This window comes from Rhipicephalus microplus, chromosome 4 (genome assembly GCF_043290135.1).
Source record: "Rhipicephalus microplus isolate Deutch F79 chromosome 4, USDA_Rmic, whole genome shotgun sequence".
In the NCBI taxonomy this organism is placed as follows: domain Eukaryota; kingdom Metazoa; phylum Arthropoda; class Arachnida; order Ixodida; family Ixodidae; genus Rhipicephalus; species Rhipicephalus microplus.
The window spans coordinates 111,762,936-111,783,313 of NC_134703.1; the positions used below are offsets into that span (position 1 = coordinate 111,762,936).

A 20,378-nucleotide genomic window follows, 5' to 3' on the forward strand; every position below is an offset into this window, starting at 1 on the left:
GGTCAGCACTATCGTCATCACATCGCACGGGGAGGAGGCGAAGGATTCTTTTATTGTCGTTGCAGCTTTTTTCAGTCGCCATTCTGCACGTGTTGTGTTGGTTGTGTCGCATAGTGTCGAGACGTTGTGTGCTTCGTAGCGGCTATCTGCGGCATCGAATTTTGTGTTCTCAATGCCATGGCTCCGCCATCTGTGCCATCGCGGGAGCCAGGTGGTGTGAATGAATGAATGAATGCAAAACTTTATTACAAATAGCTTTCTTCCGGTGAAGGTGGAGCCCTCAGTCCAGGGCCCCTGTGGCCTTTGCCATCTTGCAAGCTCTGTCGATCAGCTTGAGCTGTTCTTCAGGCTTAGAGCAGGACAGCGCAGCCTCCCACTGCTCCGGTGTTGGTGTACAGTTTCTTGGCACAACCTGTGTGTGTTGGCAGGCCCATGTCACGTGGTAAAGTGTGGGGTGTTCTCTGCATAGCAGGCATTTGTTGGTGTATATTCCCGGATACATTTTACTCAGAAGACTGAGATTGGGGTACGTATTAGTCTGCAGCTGTCTCCAGGCAACCGACTGCTCTCTGTTGAGGTCTTTGTGGGGAGGGGGGTAAATCCTCCTCAGGGCTCTCTGGTGTTCTAAAATTGCTTCATAGCGTCTTGTAACTGTGGCTGGTTCCTCGTCAGGTGGTGTGAAGAAGCGTGGGAAGTATACGACCCTGACGATGGAGAAGAAAGCTGCCATAATCAAGCTAATAGAGAGTGGACGTTCGCAGCTAGATGTCGCCGGATGGCGGTCGTCGTTGTCGTCATCCGACGACAACTACGACCGCCCGCAGCCGTCGGCGGCGGAGATCGCCAACGCAGTGACAATTTTGTCAAGCGTTTACGGCGACGATGTCACCTTGGCGCAAATACGGGCAAACCAAATTGCCTCCAAGCGTAGTTTGAGGCAAGGCAGCATCAAGGACTTTTTTAAACCTGCCTGATGCAATAAACTTCAGATTTTTGGCGAAAAGAAATTTTTCGGACTGTTCGATTTTTCGTACTTTTTTTCGGTCCCCGCCAGGTCCGAAAAATCGGTCGGCGACTGTATACTGTTGAGACAGAGAAGAGATTGAAACTCGCGTTACCCTGGTTGAACACTTCGTTTTTTTTTCTTATTGCTTATCCACACGCAGCCCCGCCCTGCGCTCACTTTTTTTAGTCTTTTGCACTGCATGATATTTTGTGCGAGCTTTTCCCGCAGTAGATACAACATCTTCACGGGGCCACGACGTGGTTGCTTGCCTCCAGTAAATACAGCTCATGCAGATTTGACATGTGCCGGACTTCATGGCCGTCAGTGTAGACGAGTCCTAAATGCATGTCGATGTCTTCCCTGCCTACAAAAGCGCTGACCACACTGCCGAGCTTTGCTTGTAGCCCTGGCACATTGCCGTTCTTGTCACCAGAGCGCAGCTGAGATGATGCCTGGCAGTGATGAGCGAAACCCAGGCAAAGCAAATATTCCTTCTTCCTTCGTTTCCACAGTTGGAGAAGCTCTTTGTTCCATCTCACACTCTTTTGCAGTTCATGCACGGCAGCAAGCCATCCGGTAGTACTTGCTGGCAGCCGCATGACTTGCTTACTGTTACAAGGCGCGATGGTGTCAGCGCCCGAGCATCCTCTGTGTTCTCGCAGAGTTGCTTCAGAGGGAAGTAATGTGCTGTCACGGCTCCATGACCTTGTGATGTCTTTGAAAGGCAACGTGGAATGTGCAAGTCAGACAGAGTAAAAAGTTCCGATGACATTTTCTTCCATAAGTCCTTGGCGTCAAGTGGAAGGGGCTCATCCCAAAATATGTGCTGCCGCCCTAGCTGTCCGCACCTTTCCTCCGATGACATGGCTCGACAATTACGCGTCAGGAGTTTGGAGCTGCGACCTAAGGGAGATGTAGTCTCTCCAGGCATGGCATTTCGCGTCAACGTTTTCCCGCGGTACAATCAACATATACAGCAAAAAATTTCACTGCCCTGGCCTACAGACTCACGAAACTCTTTTTTGAATCGTATCACCCCTAAATGTTGCATAATATCAAAAGCCTGACTCCTCACACGAGGAGATGCTACTCTGTAAACCAAAGGCAAAATGCAAATAGAAAATACAGGTCGTAATGCTGCCTCAAGGCTCCTCCACAAACTCACTGTGATGCAGATTCTGATGATATCTGGAAAGGCCTATGGTAATTCGTAATCACTGAAATTGGACTACACTGCACCATACAGCAAAAGCCAACAGCAGGAATTTCTACCGAGCCAATGTAGCTGAAACGCAACACGATTTTAATATCCCTGATATCGCACTCGCACACAAGTTCAAATGTTTAAGTGTGAAATCTGCATACTAAAATTTGACTTCCATTTGATGTTCTACATAGCAATCAATTTATGAAGACAAAATTAATCATGTCAGAGTTTTCAAAGAAGATATCAGTCTTGTCATTTTCTCTTGTAATAGTGAACCTACGATGGTGAAATTTAGGACACGGGAGCTCTCAAAGAATACTAGATCAGTTTAAACAGACTTACTGCTCCACCTGAGTGTCCCTTTTAACCCTTTGAGGGTCAATGACGTACACTCAAACCTCACTATAACAGTCACACTTGCCACAAAAATACTTCGTTGTATCCGAAAATTCGTAATACACATACATTAGTTGCACTGTACTTACGATCGAGCCATTGTTCACTCCCTTCGTTTCAACCGATAATTCATTATATCCGCAATTGTTACATCGACGTCCGAGTGTGAATACATGGCACCGCAAACAAGTTCCAAACAAACAAAAGTCAAGGAGTAGTCTAGTATAAGGTAACAGCGATGCAGTTCACAGTACTGTGCCTTCGTGGCATGAACAGCCATGAACTGACCTGCCAGGTCCACCAGCTCCGACTCATTTGCCGTGTTGAGCGCCTTCTCGTAGTCTTCGCCAATATCCAGCTCAACTTCCACATCGTCATCTTGATTGGGCTTTGGCTGGACACGAGGAACAAAAACTTTGCCTGCAAAAAAACAGGCAGAAAAAGAAGCAGAGAAGAGCAACTTTGACACTCGACATCATAAGCCACAAATAATGTTCATAATGACAACATTGAAAGTATCTGCAACACTTTTTTAGTAATTATGAAATTAGATCATCTTCGAAGTTCATTGTCTCATGAATCATCTGAAGGTACGAAGGGGAAATGACAGGAAGGGAAAAGAGGTGCTAAAATGATTATTATTTTTTTCCTTTGAGCCTGCAGCTCACTTTCAGTGCGATCTAGGGCATGCTGGTGCGATTCCAGCCTAACAGAGTACGGCACAGATACGTGGTGGCATCTGCGCAGACGCTGCAGTGACTACCGTATACACTTGTGTAATGGCCGAAATGTTTTCCCGAGATCTTGATGAGGTGCGGCTCTTTTACCAAAGTATGAAATTTTTGTTTGATTTTCGATCCAGGTATGAAAAAAAACTCTTTTATCGTGCCACATGTACCTAAAGATGGGTTACCTGGTGCCTAGCTGTGGACATTCTCGCTATCGCTAGATATCTTCATCGGTATCGCTGCTCGGGTCATTCGCACATTCGTGTATCCAGTTGTCATCAGTGTCGTTCATGGCATTAAAAATCCCGGTGACCTTTTTTAAAACTCTTTACAATCTGTGCGTGGTTCTTGCGAAATGCACCACATGCGAAACACGACAACAATGCTGTTTGCTAGGAGATTTTTTTTCAACATTAGGACTGCCAAGTTGGGTGAGCAGCCCATAGCCTAGTGTAAAATTAATGTGGCCACCCTTTGTCGAGTAATTAATAATACCGCAGCAGTGACTACATGGTTAGAGCATCCACTTCCAATGTGGGAGGCAGCAGGTACGATTCTCAGTGCCAACAGGAAACCCAGTGGTTTTTCCCAATGGGTAGAGAATTTCATCGATATGACACTCGGTTGCTTCTAGCAGAGTCCTTCAATGCTTTTCTGGTCACGAAACTCCGCCTGAAGGTTGATATAGGGACAAAATCTGTCGCTAGAGGCGCCACCCGTCGTATGGGGGCCACAAGCCGCCGCCACGCTGGGCTTGTATGCGCACTGCGGCCGACGTTTCGACGCGATTATGTGCGTGCTGTTCTTCCTGTTACCTTTTTTTAAACGTCTCTGAACGCATCAATGCCGCCAGATAAATAAGTTGAAACGGGATCCAGTGTCGACGACGAATGAGAGCTGTTTACTTTGGAACGCACGCGTAGTCTACTTGGAAGTGCGGGCCCACCTTATAAACAGCAGCGCATTAAAAGTGTTCTCACACCGCGCGATAACGCATTGTGTCAATAATTGTCTCATAGCCCAATTATATGCATACTTACGATGCCTCGAAGCGGTACTTGCGAGCTATAGCCCGCAAGTGTTGAAAGACGATGCTTATGCTCCATGCTCTTGATGCGAGCAGCTACTGCTTGATCTGCTCGACAACATGTTTGTATTTGCGCCCGGCCAAAGGGCGATTATGTTTATGCGGTAGGTGAGCTTTATATTCTGGTAGGGCTGCTAATAGGGGGAGGAAGGTGAACGAAATGAAACACGACTGGGTAGTACAGGAGCAATCACATTGGTTTATATCCGGCTCGCCTCTCGCGCGCTACTACCCAAGTATTCAAATGAACTGAATGGTTGAGCCAGAAGTTTTATTCCAGACCTTTCAATTGAGTTTATACCCAAATGCGCAGTTGTTTTGGACACACGTTTGTAAGCGCCGATCGCTTTTTTGACGCGGGGACTTTCGATGCCGAGGGCTTTCGCGACCGCTCTAAACGTGCCCAACATTTGATTGATCACTTCTTTCCACGCAGTTTACACGGGACACCCACCGCTTGACGTTTCCTTGTGTTTACTGTTTAGGGCATTATTATTGACCGGCTGACAACCCATGATTTCTCCGGGAACGGAAGTACAGCAGCCTAATCTGGAAGCTCCTTTTGATGCCAGTGCTAGCCGCTTGGCCGCCTCTGCCACTACCGAGGTACCTCATCACACATTTGTTTTTATATTTTGGGTTGGAGGGGGGGAAGGGCGGTTATGATTTAAGGCATGCAATAAATCTTAAATTTGGTGCTAATGATACGCCGCCTAGTAGTCAGGTGTGTACTTATGAGTGGGAGATTCACATATGGTGCATGTAATGGGGAGAAAGTTGGAAAACATTTATTGACACAAAATACACTGAGAAAAACACTTTGGAGAAGAAAAGCACTAGAAACTGTTGCAGCTGCTCTGAGCAATGTTACACAATCTGTGACTCTGCGGTACAATGTGTATTTCGTTTCATTAACAGCTGCACTCTGCCTTAGCTCACTGCCTAAAATAAACTGTATTTGAATATACACTATTTACACTATATGCAGATAAATATGAATAGTACGAAAATATTACAGTGTAATGTATACAAGATATACAACACTACATACAAATGGGAAGGCGTGCTCACATACACAGCCATTATGCTTAACACTGTGGCTTCCGCCCACCACTTGCAGCGCATGAACTGCGCACAGTTGTCCGCGAGGCTTTGTTTTTTTTTTCTCGAGTGAAGAAATGTAATCTACATCTCAAAAAAAAAAGTGTACAACCTTCAGCGAAGCCTCGGTCTCTCTCGCTGAAGCGACACGACCACCCCGTTCACGATGTGCTCGTCGGTTCTCACAACGTCGCTAGCATCAAAATGCTTTTCGCACACCCGAACGTTCTTACTTTCGAAGCTGAAACCACCAGCTTCCAACCGCGGTATAGCTCGCTTCCATTTCTCTCGGAGTTCGGCGCTACTTGGGAAACAGAAGAGCGACCCCTTTTCTTTGTTGCTTCGGTATCCGGAGCTGCAACCCGTCACACAGCACGTGTTAGGCATTGTTCATTCAAATTTTCATGCTGTCCACCTTGAGCACGGTGCACTGGCACATGAAGTTCGCGTTTCGCTGATGCAGAAACCGCGAGCTGCCACCACACAACGCCTTCGGGATGCCGTCGCGGCCAGTGCGTTCCGCCGGGCGCAGCGGGGCGATGGCCCCCCTAGGACGGCTTGCGCCGCGTAGCGGCCGCTCTTGGCACCATATCAAGCTCTCCCATAGAGTGACGGAGAAGTTTCGTGACCAGAACGGTATTAAGGGACTCTGCTTCTAGGTATTTATCTAGAAACATAGCCCCATATAGTTATGCAAAGGCCCTTGGGTGTACCTTAATCCACCAGAGCCTTGGTGAAATAGTTGAGCATCCGCCGCTGCTGTGGGAAGCCGAGAATTGCTGCCACCAGGCACCTAACGGCAAAATAGGTACAAGCACACTTCTGGCCTGGTGCTCGGCAGAACGAAGTTCATAATTGCTTGGGAGGGCACCCACCCTGTGGGAAATTGGCGGCATGGGACTGCCAGACCTGATATTGAGGTCATCCTCTTTTTTTTTGCATGCAATTGTTTTTTTTGTATGTATATAGTATGCAACTCCCTACACTGAAATCAGCCAGTGGCTGTGCCCGCGAGCTTATAATAAAACCAGGCTGTGGTCTATGGCATCATTATCTGTGCGATGAGCGAGGGTGTTTCTAGCATAGTTGGAATCTTGATTGTAAATTCCCTGCTGTATAGTGCACTGTACTGTTTGGCTCACATGTTCACAGGAGCTGCAACTACAGATCCGCAGCATTTCCTTACTGTGTCCGAAAAGTCTTGCAAGGCCCTTTTTAGCAACCCCAACAAGACAAATTACCGGAGCCGGTAACAAGCTATCACTGTAGAGCGTACATTCCCTGCTACACCACAAGAGTGGTTTTCCAGACACACAGATGTTCTCGTTACTTTATGTTTTGAGTAAAACCACACCTTAAACTTAAATTGATCGTATTAAACTCTTGTACATGTTGTGCCTTCCATATGCCAATTCAAAGCTTGAGCTGGTGATCCGGTGTTTGTAGAGTGTTGATGCGGTGTTGTTACTTAGTATGCTCATTTCAAAAACATTGCCCGATGGGATAGCGAGGTCTCTAGCCAACAGCTGCCTCAACACCCTCCCCACTTCCTCGACAATGGGACAATCCAGGAGTTCACACAGGATGAGACTATTGCGATTGTTGCTGTCTTTTTTTTTCCGGCATAAAGAACAACGAGCGAGTGGCCCACCTCTCTTTTGTCCCGCCTGGAATGGCTTAGCTTCGGGCCAGTCTTCCTGCTCCCGGGCAAACTTTTCGAGGAACTGCAGCAGGTGGCGCCGGTTCAGGGGACCCGTTGGCTTCTTCTTGGTTTGCGTCCGACATCGTTCCGATGGAGGTATTAGCGAATCCTGCAGAAGAAACAAATCAACAGGTGCATGCAAGAGTCATAAAAGGCATTGAAAAGTGCTGAGCGTGGACGAAAAAATCGTCGTCCTCAAGTTTTTGGCTCACGGACACAGCTTTCTACGAAATGAACTTTTCAATTACATACTATTAAAACAACACACGAAGTCTGTAAACACACTGTTCCATTCATTGTAAAGGACAGTCAGGATGCCTTTGAGCCTCCATCAATATAATATTCAATAAATACCCTTCTAAAATAAGATTTCAGAGTTTTACATTTTCTGTTCTAGAAGATGCCTGTGAGAATAGCTTGCTTTTTAAGCAATACGAAGCTTTGGTGGTGAAAGCACAGTTCTTTTCATCAATGAACCTAGCATATTTTACAAAGCTAAAAACTGTCATAAAATCTGTGTTTTAAAAGGATACTGCAGAAACAATGCCACAGAAAATAAGGCTTTTTACTACTCGCCCTAGTGACAAACAGTTTTTCTACTGAGACAACACACAGAGTTTCCTAAAGGTGCCGAATTCACAATCTCAACTAATAATAAGCTGGCTGTATAGACAAACAAACCAATATGCTCTTTGCACTGCTTCACACACCACACTACAGAGCACACTACTTCCTTACATCGACGGAGGTATTCTTCATACCTCGTTCAGAAATGTGCAAATAACGACGATGGCTTGCAAGTAATTAATCTGGGAAACAATGGTCTCATTTTATTGGCTCGTTGCGGAAAAACCAAGAATAACGAAAGCTGCTGCGCTCACCTAGAATGCACAACACGGCCTAGTATACAATATGCAACTAAAGTAACAGTGCATACCTCTTTAGGTGGATAATGCACAACAGTCATAGAAAAAAAAGAATAATCCTGCAACCTGGCTATGCAAACAAAAATGTAGATTTGGAGCTTGCTAACGTAAGTGACAAGTAAAGACTGCCAATACGGGCGCCTTTCAGACATAATGCACAAACGTGCACCACTGATTTTGTTTTGCATTGATCGATGCAAAGTAACAATGCTGCTATATATATATTTTTGTTAGCAAGCTTGGTGAGTGGTGCCCCGAGTGGCATTTGACTCACAGTATTGACATTGCAGCTGTGAGTGATGAATGACAAAAAAAAAAAAGAACAGAGAAAGCAAGGCGCTTGTGCTATTACAGGTGTCTGCTCTCCTTAATTCACTTATATTTCACACTTATAGCTTAAAGCACTACTATCTCGTAAACAATGCTTGTATCATACATTCCAAACTCCCCCACGCCGATAATTTTTTCTTGTTCTCTGCATGTGAATGGTACCATGATAGCTAAATGGGTCTGTGCATGCATGCATGCATGCTAAAATTTGATACGTGTATAATCCCACATCATTGCTACACTAGACCCCCCAGCTGCTGCTGAGTGGCAAAACATTAACCTTCTATCAGGAATAACGTCAACATAGAGCTGCGTTTTATCCCGGTATCGCTCTACTATCTCCATTATCAGCCAGTGCCCACTTCAACAGGAAAGCCCACTTTACCTTTGCCACGGGTCTTGACAGCGCTACACTAGCTTTGGTACCAGACCAGCCGTGTTTGGTCGCAGGCAAACAGAGAAACTAAATGTACGTAGTGGCTGACCAAAAATTAAAAGGAGGACTGCTAAACCGGCAGTAGAATGTGACCACACATAAGTTTGTGTCTGAATTGTCTCCTAAAAGCTGTTTGCAGCTCCTATGCTAAGGTTAGGCCAGTAAAAAATTATGAAGAGGCCTATGGTTACTGCTCACAGTCACTCCCACTGACATAACTACAAGTTCTAATGCACTTGAGAGTGTTGCTTTATCAGCCAACTTCAGTTCCATAGTTGGAAAAGGCACTCACGTCAGGATCGACCATGTTGCCAAGTTGCTCTAATTCTTCCGGAGACAGCTTAGACAGAAGTTCATCGATGTCCATGTCGGCATACTTCTTCACGTCCTTCATGATGTTCTCAGCCATGTGGAGCCTAGGAAATTAACATGGATAGAAAATTGCTTTAGAAACCCCCATTGCTTGACTTCCAGGAAAAAATACCAGTGTTTTAAATCATTTATAATGTCTGCCTCACAATTACATTGCTTCGAACAATGCATGGATTAGCATGTTGTATTGATTTAAGACTGAAATCTCAAATTAATGCAGACAATGTAGGACTTGCACAGTGTAAACAGGAAATTGACATTCACAACTCATGGAGCTAGTAACTTAAATGCTTATATATGTGAATTAAAGTGACAAATTGCTCTATTTTTAGCTGAAGCAACTCTCTAGACACTGTCAAAATGTTATGTTAGCAACTGAGCACCATTAAACTGTGATTTCTCACATAGGTACCCACCATGAAAAGGAAAGCAGAGCATTCTGTAAACTATATAAACTACAAGATAAGCACTAAACCCTAAATGTAACATAAAAAAAACTTACACACCTTCTATACCTATGTCACATTCATTGATTCATATATACAAGCTGCAGAAAAATAAACACACCAACTTCACAGCTTAAACATATTAGCTGTTAAAACTACAACATTCAAATGCTTTCACTGGTGTAGAAAAATCAGTAAAAATCAGGAAACTCCATGCAGCACACAGTTAGTCAAAGTCACTCAAGATGCAGTATTATTAGTAAGTCATGACTTTAGATTACTGAAACACAAACACGAACAGGTTAGTATATTGTCAAAGCTCGCTTTTGTGAACACCTGGGGGATGCAATCCGTTTGATACTGATGGTGTAACCCCTTGGTAAGAAACTTGGCAACAGTCAGGAAAACGATGTCCACTACAAGAAGTGCTACACCCTTTGAGGTATCTTTCATAGAAAGTGACACGTGGTCGCATAAGTATATACAACGAGTGAGAGACTACACTGATAATATTATAACAACACACTGTATCAGAAGATTTAGAGACGTAGAGATAGCATAGAGAAAATCATGCCATCTGCATCCCCAATTTTGCTGTTCCAGACATAGTACAGTCTCCACCCTTCTCCCCACCAGGGAGAAACTTCAAAATTTGTGTCAAATTAGCTGTCTTTTAACATACAAGGCTGAAGCGTGCCTAACTATATCAGCACGTTCAAAAGGCCCTGAGAATGTCAATGGGCCTGCATGAGTGCCAATTTCCTGAAATCGGGGCCAGCCATGATGAAATAACCTACTTGAATCTAGTCGTTAATTGTAGCATACATTAATAAAAAAATATTTGTAATTATATTCTTCTGATTTACATGCCAAATATGAAATGATGATCAAGCGCTCTGTAGTGAGAGACTCTAGAGTACTTTTGATCCTGGGGTTGTTTAACATGCACCAAAAACATAACTATTAAAACATTAACATAACTAGTAAACTTTTCTTTATAATTACTAATCCACCTGGGTTTCAGAACATTTATGCAAAATACGGCCACCATGGCCGGGATTTCAACTCGCACCCTTCAGCTTCGGAATGCAGCACTTCAGCTGCTAAGATGCCACGGGGATTGCATTAAGCAGAATAACTGAGAATGGGTAATGCTCATCCTTTCTGCCAGCATTAACTCGTCACAACTGTCAAAGTAATGACTAGATTTTATCGTGACTGCAGTTTCATTGTGCTATAATGCAACGAGACAAATAAGCAACACACAGCACAGCGCTACCTTAGCATGTGGATATTAACACTTCGATCACAACTTTCCATGCAACACAATCGAGGCAGATTCCAGGCAGGCTACGCTCGAGCAAAGTCCAAGCACAATTGAAAAACACTAGCTCAAGGACGATCACTGCACTTCCATGCGACCAAGCCGAGGCTTGGCACTCACGCCGGCTTGTCATCGAGGCTTGTGGTGGACACGCGATGGTGTGTCCTGACTCGCGTTGTGACCCTGTGGGTCGTCGTCTTGACACTGATGATACTCATGACTGCCCGTTTTCTGCCTTCTCGCTGTTGCCGCCACGGACCGTCAAAGGACACACAAACTTTGAAAACGAATGATACTGCCTCTCTGAACACAGGCAGTGTAACCACGCACATTACCAGCGACGAAACCTTTAAAACGGCAGCAGTATACAAAGTAAAGGGCACATAATTTCACAATTCAACATAACATGCCACATATTGATCGCAGCTAAATATTGTAAACTTTAGCTTAATGCTGTGAACAGAATAATGTAATGTATTTTCTACATATAAAAGCACAAATGCAGCATTTCTGAAGGCTGATAATCATTTTCACAACTGATTCAAGAATTGCACTCTCATCAGAATCATAAATCGAGAAGGAAGAGTTCCTTGCGTGCATAACAGATCTGCTGTTGATTTATGTATGCTAATAAATGATAAACGCTACAATACACTACTAGCACTTAACAAGTTTAGCACAAATCATGGAAGAGCAAAAATAAATAAAAAAACATTTCTGCATACTTTCAGGGTTTACAACTATAAATGCCACAGCTTCGTGTATGACGTATTGAAGTCTGAATAGCTAGCATGTATGACTATAAATGCTACGGTTCCCTCTATCAAGTATCAAGGCCAGCTGTACCGTGTAGCACTCGCGAAAACCAACTGGCTAAATAAGAACATCAGTATCGGGAATTTCCGCAAGTGTTTGGCCTAAACAGTGACACAGCCGATTTTGGGTGATCCGCAAGGCAGACGCCAATAATTTTGAATCTCATCCAGGTAACCCGACAAATGATTCACGCTCATATTTCAAGCAGCTACAAAGTAGGGCTTCCTAATCAAGGTCGCGGTAGGTGCGATGTCTCATGAATACGATAACGTTTCCCAGGGACCTCGTATACTGACCCATCTCTGCAGGCTGTACGGAAAACAAACACACCTTTAATCATACGAGAGCAGCGCCTAGCGCTACGACCACTAATCGCCCCGCAGATCGAGTATGCTAATGCTCAACTGGCGGGTTCGCTGTATTATTAAATTGAAAGCAATCCGGCGCCCTCACGGATTGACCGATCTTTATAACCAATGACTCGAGAAAAGGCGGACCCAGCGGCAGCCGAAACATCGGCCCGCCTTGCTTCCGTATCCGACCACGCCTTACGACGGTGTTCCGCTATCAGCTCTGCGGCACGAAAAAGTCGGTCACCGCGAACTCGCTGCCATCCTGCTCTTTTTCTTTCTGGTGGCGCTAGTTTCCCCGCGCTAAGCGATCTTCTGTGCAGTCCCTCAAACACTAAGTTACCTAACTTCACTCATTAAATCGGCCCTGCTTCGCGAGAGTATTTGTTTTCAAGATAGGAGGAGCGGCGGAGATCGTGGGGCGCGTGGCGCCCGCACGCTCGTATCTCGTACGGTTTTGACGTAACGAATACACGCTCCGTGCAATCGTAACCGCGCTTAGGGACATTGCATGTAGATGTTAAGAAGCACAGTCTACAAACAACGTTGGACCGAGGATAAATATAGCCGAGGAAGAGACGGGCGCTCCCTTGCTCTCGCCGCATGCCGCGCCGCATCATCCTAAAAGGAGACCCTCAAAATGCGCTCTCCACTCGATGTAGTGGCGTCAAAAGTGCCACAAACCCGGGTTTCTCGGAACACGGCCCCGAAAAAAAAAAAAGAAACGCGTAGACAAAGTGACAACTACTGCGGGCCGTCGGCAATGTAGTCGCTGTCTCGGACGTTGGGGACGAATGTCGACAGCCCGCCCGTACACCGTTACACTCGGCCCCCATCAAGCCTTCCGTACCACTCGATGGGACGAAAGCGAAAAAAAAATTGATCAGCACTATATCAGCTACAAGAGATGACAATACCGGTGAGGCCTGATTTTCCTCGGTTTCGTAGCGAGCAACTCCGACGGTCCCCTTGACGTAGGATGAGATCTTCGACTCACGAAATCTCCCACACAGAAATAGAAACCTGGGCGCCGTCGTCCAAACGCTGCACTTCTCGGACTAAAATAAACCGTTCGAAATTGACGGCTACGCCACGCGAAGCTGTCTCCGGCTATCACGGACGGAAACCTCGGGTCGCGTACCTTAATATTCGAAAAGCGGGCAGGCCTTCCGTACGCACCTGTGTTCGAAGAAATCGCTCGTCGTCGTGAAGTTACACAGGCACGCGTAGATTTTCTCGCACTCGACAGCCGCCACCCTGCTGGCTGGCCTCTCTCGCTCGTCTCGCGGTGGCCTCGTTTGTTCTCGTTGGCTGCGAGAGCCGACAGACGCGTCGCCACGGCAACGACGCTGTTGTTTACAAATGGCGTCGTACGTCGGAAGCGCACGGACACCTTTTTCCTTCCTCCGTGCGCACGGAAGAGGAGGACTGGCGCTCGACGAGCGACTGGCGCGGCCTTCCAACTGCGCAGTTTTGCGCCAGGCCGGACATGTGAGCATGCTTGGCTTCCGAGATGCGCAGTTTTCAGCGACACTGAGTGGTGTAGACATCGTAACGAACGCGCCAAGCACGCCAAGCATCTCCGAGACTTGGCATCGACCGTGCGAAGCGTTGTCGTGGGGTACGGAAAATGCCAGTCACTCACCGCTGCTGTAAATGATCGGGAATGAACAGCAGCCGATGGACTGACTATTTAAGATAATTAACAGACGTGATGGAGGAACAATCATGCTTCCAAACTTTCGATAGCCCTCTGTCACCTGGCTGTCCAATTGCTCAGATGGGCTGCGACTTCCCTACCTTGTACGGCTGAAACAATCATTAGAGTCGCTTCAACTGTACAATTGTCAGGAATGTTGTATGAGCGATTGCCCCATAACGTATGTAATTGCGCGAGTGATCTTGCGCAACGACGCAGGTTAGCGGCTTCTAGCAGGGGCTTTTATTTCGACTATCAGATTGCCAAGGCTCTCTCCTATGAAATAAGAGAAAATAATAATTTATCGTAGACTGGTTACTTGTATAGATAAAGAAGAGAGGAATGGAAGCCCATCCATCAACCTTAGTGCCTATTCCACGTAATAGTTAGAAATTATTACCACGCACGATAACCAGTCTTGAATTCACATTATTTAGTAGCACCATATATATCATTTCTGCCTTAGAGTCCCTATGCGTTTTATTCTATGGTCATTGGCAAGTAGCAGCCGGAATCGTCGTACTGTCAGTATTTGGTCACTATACTACATAATTCCAGATTCCGTCGATTCATATTCGATGCGCACTGACAGCTAAAGAAAATTTAGCTAAGAGTAAAGTGCATTTTATATCGATAATAAAAGACCAGTTTCTTTAAACTGTGCCTGAGAAGCGTGAGAAGAACAGCTTACAAGGAATACATTACATTCAATATTCAATGTCGACTTGACCTGATTAGCGGCTATGGAAGATATCTTGTTAGCAGCGAATATGATGCGCTGTAATATTCGATTAATAGGAAACATAACTGCTCGAACACGTCTTTGTATAGCGTCTGAAAATAGGACACTACGAATGTTCTGGCTAAATAATATTTGTGTAAGTGTTCATAGTAAAGCTATAGTTTACTCATCAATAACATGTACTTTCACAACAAAAAAAGTTTTCTACAATATGATGTACGCTGACTCCAAGTAAAACAAAACTAACTTGAAGGTAAGCATTGAACACAAGTCTCTGGTGTACAACCCCACCTTGTGCCTCCATCTGAACTGAACGGAGCAGATTATAAAGCGACAGCTGATAGCAATAGGAAGCCTTGGATAGCATGGGCAACCTATACCATGTCTCTGTAGTTTTGTCACGATAGACGTCTTCAAGGAAGAACAAATAGAAAGTTTTCCCTTTCATTACCTATAATGTAACAAAAGAAATGATATAGCATTCAGAATTTTCGAAGAATGAAAGTCAAGTTACCATTTTTAAATCACCAAAACTGCGTTTGCAATGAATTTCTGGCATTGAAAAAAATTTCGCGTGCGTTATTGACGAGTTAACACAGTAATCTTGCGCAAATCCAGGAAAATAGGTGTAAGCTATAACTGTAGGGGACGAAAATAAACACATCGTGAATAGCCGATCTGTCAGATGCGTGTCTTGGCTGAAAAATAAAACTCTTGATTGTTGTCCTTGAGCGATGCGACACAATGTATATAATTTCTGTGAGCGTAGGCTGGAATAACGACTCGCGGGCAAAAACTGACACGACACGACTATATAGCTGATGAATTGCCGCCTCACGGGAGGGCACGAAAATTACGAGTTGGTGGCACATGCGCGGGTGGGATGATGCACGCCGTCACTTTATGCTTTCCTTATTTTGATATGCCTGTTGGTCTGTCCTTTTTTTTTTGATATCCCGACAAAGCCCTCTCCTTTAGGCCCGAGGTCTTGCGCGACGAGAGGCTGAATGAATACGAATTCATGCCCGATGCCTGCTGGAACTCGCCGTGACGGCGCTGACGCCATGTGAGAGGAGGCGAGTCGTCACGATTCGCGAAGCGTTGCGTTCGTGGTGACCTTCGTTCGCCCCTAAACAATGAGTCGAATTCCGCGCGCGCGCCCTCCCAGCGCGTGCAGTCATCTTGCGATCCGTGCGGCGCGGCATTCTCGCGTCTCCATTAACCGCGTATCAGAAACTGTCTTGAGCGATTGTACGCGTGGCCGCCTCGACAGCTGATGGCCGTTTGTTTCACGAAAGTCCCGCGTGTAAGGCATCGTCTTCTCGCGATCATTACGCAGATCGAAACTATACACGTGTAAGAAAACTGGACAAATGCGCTCATTGGAGGCTACGTGCATGACTGCGGGATTTTGAGGTTCGTAAGAATTCTCATTCTGTAATTCATCCTCTCCTTAAACTACACATAAAGACACATCGCGATTGATCGGTTATTAGATCACACATTAGTCGGACTACACAAGCTGACGTATAGAAGGGGTCGGTTATATAAGCAGCCCATGACGGAATAGCACTGTGAATTGCTGCGTTGTCAAAAGCACTTTTATGCGACGTTCCGGATGACTTAGATATCGGGGCAGTTCAATTAAGGTCCCAGGCGGCGTCCTCAATGGGATACTCATGTGACCAATAAAGTGTGCCTGCAGTACGTATGATGACTAAGTCCGGGCACAACAGAATGAAATAGATGCGTTTGCAGTTGTATGCACAGCCGCCTTGATGTCGGCCTATAATAGCGCAGGTGTGCAAATGTATCGGGCTGCGAACGAATTGTCATAAGCTCGAGAACAGACTGTGCTGTGTGAGTGATAATGTCAGAACGTCGCCCAAGCTTGTAATGCATACGTTCTTGGTTCTATATCGTAACCCGATCCCAGGTATTACTTCGAAGTTATGCGCTTTATTCATTGTAAAACGCTAAAGAGCTTTATACAGACAGAAATCACACGCTATACAAAGAACAAGGTAGTCGTAAAAATTTTTCAATTATAAACTTGGTTCCTTTCCGCACCTTTAACGAAAAATGACATCACGTTTCGGTAGTTTCGAAATTGATTAAACGTCGCGTTTTGCTCTCGTGTAGCGCACGAGTGCACTCCCTATCTATACGACTAGTATGATTAGAGAAATGAAGAACCAAAATTAAGGATTTTTATTTTTTTGGACTGATAACGTACAACTTTTTAATCCCTCGCGTATCCCTCGTTCGATACCAACGTCTTCGAATTTGTATCACAGGAACAACTTCGTGACGCTGCACTAGTTATTTAATCAGTTGATTAATACTTCATATGAAGCCATGCAGCATACACACTTTTTAAATTATACTTCCTGCGGGCAGCGCGTAATGAGTTCGTACCGTCGCAGGTTGGCTCCCACACTCCGGCAATAGTCACGTATAGTACGAGATAGAACTTCTAAATTGACATTTCCCCGTATGCGCGAAAACGCTTTCGGCAACCGCGCGTCCTCTATAGAAACACGAATGAATGTGCTAAGCCGCGCAATACACCCCCTGACAGCCAGCTGACTTGGCAGGTTGTCACGTCGCCCGGTTGACGTTACAGCGTTTTTTATCTTCCTTTTTTCACTTCCTCGTCAACTCTGCCAGGTCTTTCGAGAGAGACGGCGCGTGGGGGCAGCCTTCTCGTTCTTTTTTTTGCTAACGCCCACCACCACAAAATTCTGCGCCGTATGTATACGCAAACGTCGCAGTGACGGAAGGATGGAAGAAAGGGACTGCGAACTTCTCAACTGCGTGCACGTGCATGCCTATATATACTTTATAATACGTATAGGACAAAAGTAGGGCGCCTTCGGGCTCAAAGATTAGCTTCACGCCCTTTCAGACAAAGCGCGGACAATGGGGCGAAAGGACGAAAAGAGTAAAGGGCTGAAACAAAGGAAAGAGAAGCGGGCGGCGTCATCAACGAAGTATGCGTGACAGCGCAGGCGAAACAAATGCGTTCGGATTATGTGTGATGCCCAAGCGCTTCTTGTATAGAAGCCGGCGAGACGCGAGTGCCATCTCCTATGCACCGGATTCTCGCGCGTACGACCCATTCCGCTTGTATATAGAGTCATAAGAAACTAGATTCAAATGAACGAACAAGCAGAAAAAAAAACAGCTTCGCAATAGTGAATCCAAGCCTGCAGGAAGTGTGGAGCTGATGATGATACGTGAGGTTTAACGTCCCAAACTCACAATGAATTTGGGAGACGCCGTAGTGGAGGGCTCCGGAAATTTCGACCTCTTGGAGTTCTTTAACGTGCACCCAAATCTGAGCACACGGGCCTACAGCATTTACGCCTCCATCGAATATGCAGCCGCCGCAGCCGGGATTCGATCCCGCGACCAGCGGGTCAGCAGCCGAGTACCTTAGCCACTAGACCACCATGCAGGTCGGGGCGAGTCTGGAGCTGGGCGGCCTCCATAGTTTCTCCTTGGTTTTCTCTTTCCTTCCTCCTCTATTTCTTTCCTTTCAATTTTTCAATTTAGTCTGCCTTTTTTCCTCTTTTATATATTTATATTTCTGCTTCCTATTGTTCTTCCTTTCTTTATCTTTCTATTTCTCGCTTGTTTCATTTTTTCCTGCTTTTATACGTTGTTTCGCTTCTGTTACGTCGAGCGAAGACCTTCATGATGACATCACGTGCGGAAAACTTTAGGAACTCGAGCTGGTAAATCATGCCTTCGCTCGACATAACGTGCTCTTTGTAAGCCTGCAGGTTTTTGCTCCGTAGGTAAGTATCGACAAGATGCAGCTGTTATATATCTTCCTCTTGAGGGTCGGTGGCAGATTACCATTCATGATTTGAGAATGCTTGCCGAATGTGATCCACCCCATCCTTATTTTTCTAGTCATTTCACTCACGTAGTTCGGCTCGCGGTTACTAACTGTCCTATGTAGACATATTCCATTACAACTTACAGCATCTCACCTATCCCAAAGTGCTGTTTTCTGCCGAGGTTACTGCACATTATACTCTAGTTTTGTGCATAATAATTTTCAGGCCTACTCTTCTGCTTTCTGTGTAAAGTTTAGAAATCATGATCTGCGATTCTCTCCCTGAGTTACTCATAAAGACAATGTCACCAGAGAATCGTAGGTTACTAATACCCCTGTCACACGGCCACCACTAAACTCCGTTGAACACCGTCAACGTAAATCTCCCCTAGGTGGTTCGACGGAGAAGTCGTGGCAGTGTCACACGGCAATGAAAAGGTTGTAACAGTTGGCGCGAGGGGGCTCAGCTGGCACTGTTTGATTTTCGGAAAATGATTCTAATTTCATCTCTATTAATTTTTTGTGAATCCTCGTTCTGGGGTTTTTACAAAAAACACTATTAAGGAGGTAAGATGCTAACAAACCATAAAAATATTTTCAAAAAAAAAAAAACGAATTCGCTAAATGTAGCGATGCTGCTAGTGACGCTGGCCACATTGTGCTTTTAGTTGTTTTGTTGCCTGTGTTTATGCCTGTGCACGAAAGTTCTTGTGCTTCCTTGCCTCGTGAGCGCACATTTTGTGTTCTTCAGCCATGAGTGACACAGCGACGACCACAACCACACGCATGGACGAAATATTTTTCAATGGCGCCGGCCGGCCCGACTCGCGAGGCACCACGTGCGAGGCACGGAGTGTAGAGCATCGGTGTTGAGAGTAAGCGAACTCTGGCGGGAGTAAATATATGTAAACAAACACGCGTTGTGAATGAGTACTACAACGAAAGAACGTTTAAGATTGATTTGATTGATTGATATGTGGGGTTTAACGTCCCAAAACCACTATATGATTATGAGAGACGCCGTAGTGGAGGGCTCCGGAAATTTAGACCACCTGGGGTTCTTTAACGTGCACCCAAATCTGAGCACACGGGCCTACAACATTTCCACCTCCATCGGAAATGCAGCCGCCGCAGCCGGGATTCGAACCCGCGCCCTGCGGGTCAGCAGCCGAGTACCTTAGCCACTAGACCACCGCGGCGGGGAACGTTTAAGATTGCCAAAATGTATTATTCTTTCACTGCGGCTACTTAGTGCTCGAAATTTTTCTCTGACCTCTAGACTGCTGGGGACGAGAGTACCTCGTTTCGCTGCGAAGGGAGATCGTTGAACGCCCTTTGCGAAACGCTCCGTTTACCTTCGTTTGGGTAAGGGTGGCCATGTGACGTAGACCGCATCTTCGTTGTCGTAAGGACGAAGGAGTTAAACGGTCTTTGCGGGTGCCCGTGTGACAGGGGTATAAGACACTCTCCATTAACTCTTGTCCCTAACTCTTCCCAATCTAGCGCCGTGAAAACCTCCGGTAAACACGCGATGAATAGCGTTTGACAGATCGTGTCTCCCTGCCTTACATCCTTCTTTATTAGGATTCTGTCGCTTTCTTAACAGACAACTATGGTGGCTGTGAATCCACTGTAAATTTCTTCCACTATGTTTATGTAGGGTTCTTCGATGCTCTGATTCCATAGTGCCTGCGTTATTGCTGATGTATCCACTGAGTCAAAGTCCTTCTCGTAATCTATGTATACGTATAGGGATTGGTTGTATTCCGCGTATTTCTCTATTACCTCATTGATATTATGAACATGGTCGATTGTGGAGTAGCCTGTATGAAAGCCTGCTTGGTCCTTTGGTTGTTTGAACTC

The 20,378-nt window shown here is 45.6% G+C and overlaps 1 protein-coding gene across 4 annotated transcripts in view; it reads right to left on the minus strand.

Annotated features, from left to right (window-relative positions):
* The window catches only part of LOC119172272 (tropomodulin), a 156,977-nt gene that overhangs the window by 15,648 nt on the left and 120,951 nt on the right, over nt 1-20,378 (minus strand). Inside the window, exons 1-5 of one of the 4 annotated variants that reach the window (XM_037423317.2) lie at nt 13,407-13,544; nt 11,182-11,303; nt 9,212-9,335; nt 7,177-7,336; nt 2,898-3,029 (exon numbers count right to left, since the gene is read on the minus strand). In XM_037423317.2, coding sequence (XP_037279214.2) covers nt 2,898-3,029; nt 7,177-7,336; nt 9,212-9,335; nt 11,182-11,279 — 514 coding nt within the window. In that variant the 5' untranslated portion in view covers nt 11,280-11,303; nt 13,407-13,544. Of the gene's footprint in view, nt 1-2,897; nt 3,030-7,176; nt 7,337-9,211; nt 9,336-11,181; nt 11,304-13,144; nt 13,237-13,406; nt 13,554-20,378 lie in introns of those variants that run through there. The other 3 variants (XM_075893495.1, XM_075893496.1, XM_037423316.2) reach the window with 3 other exon arrangements.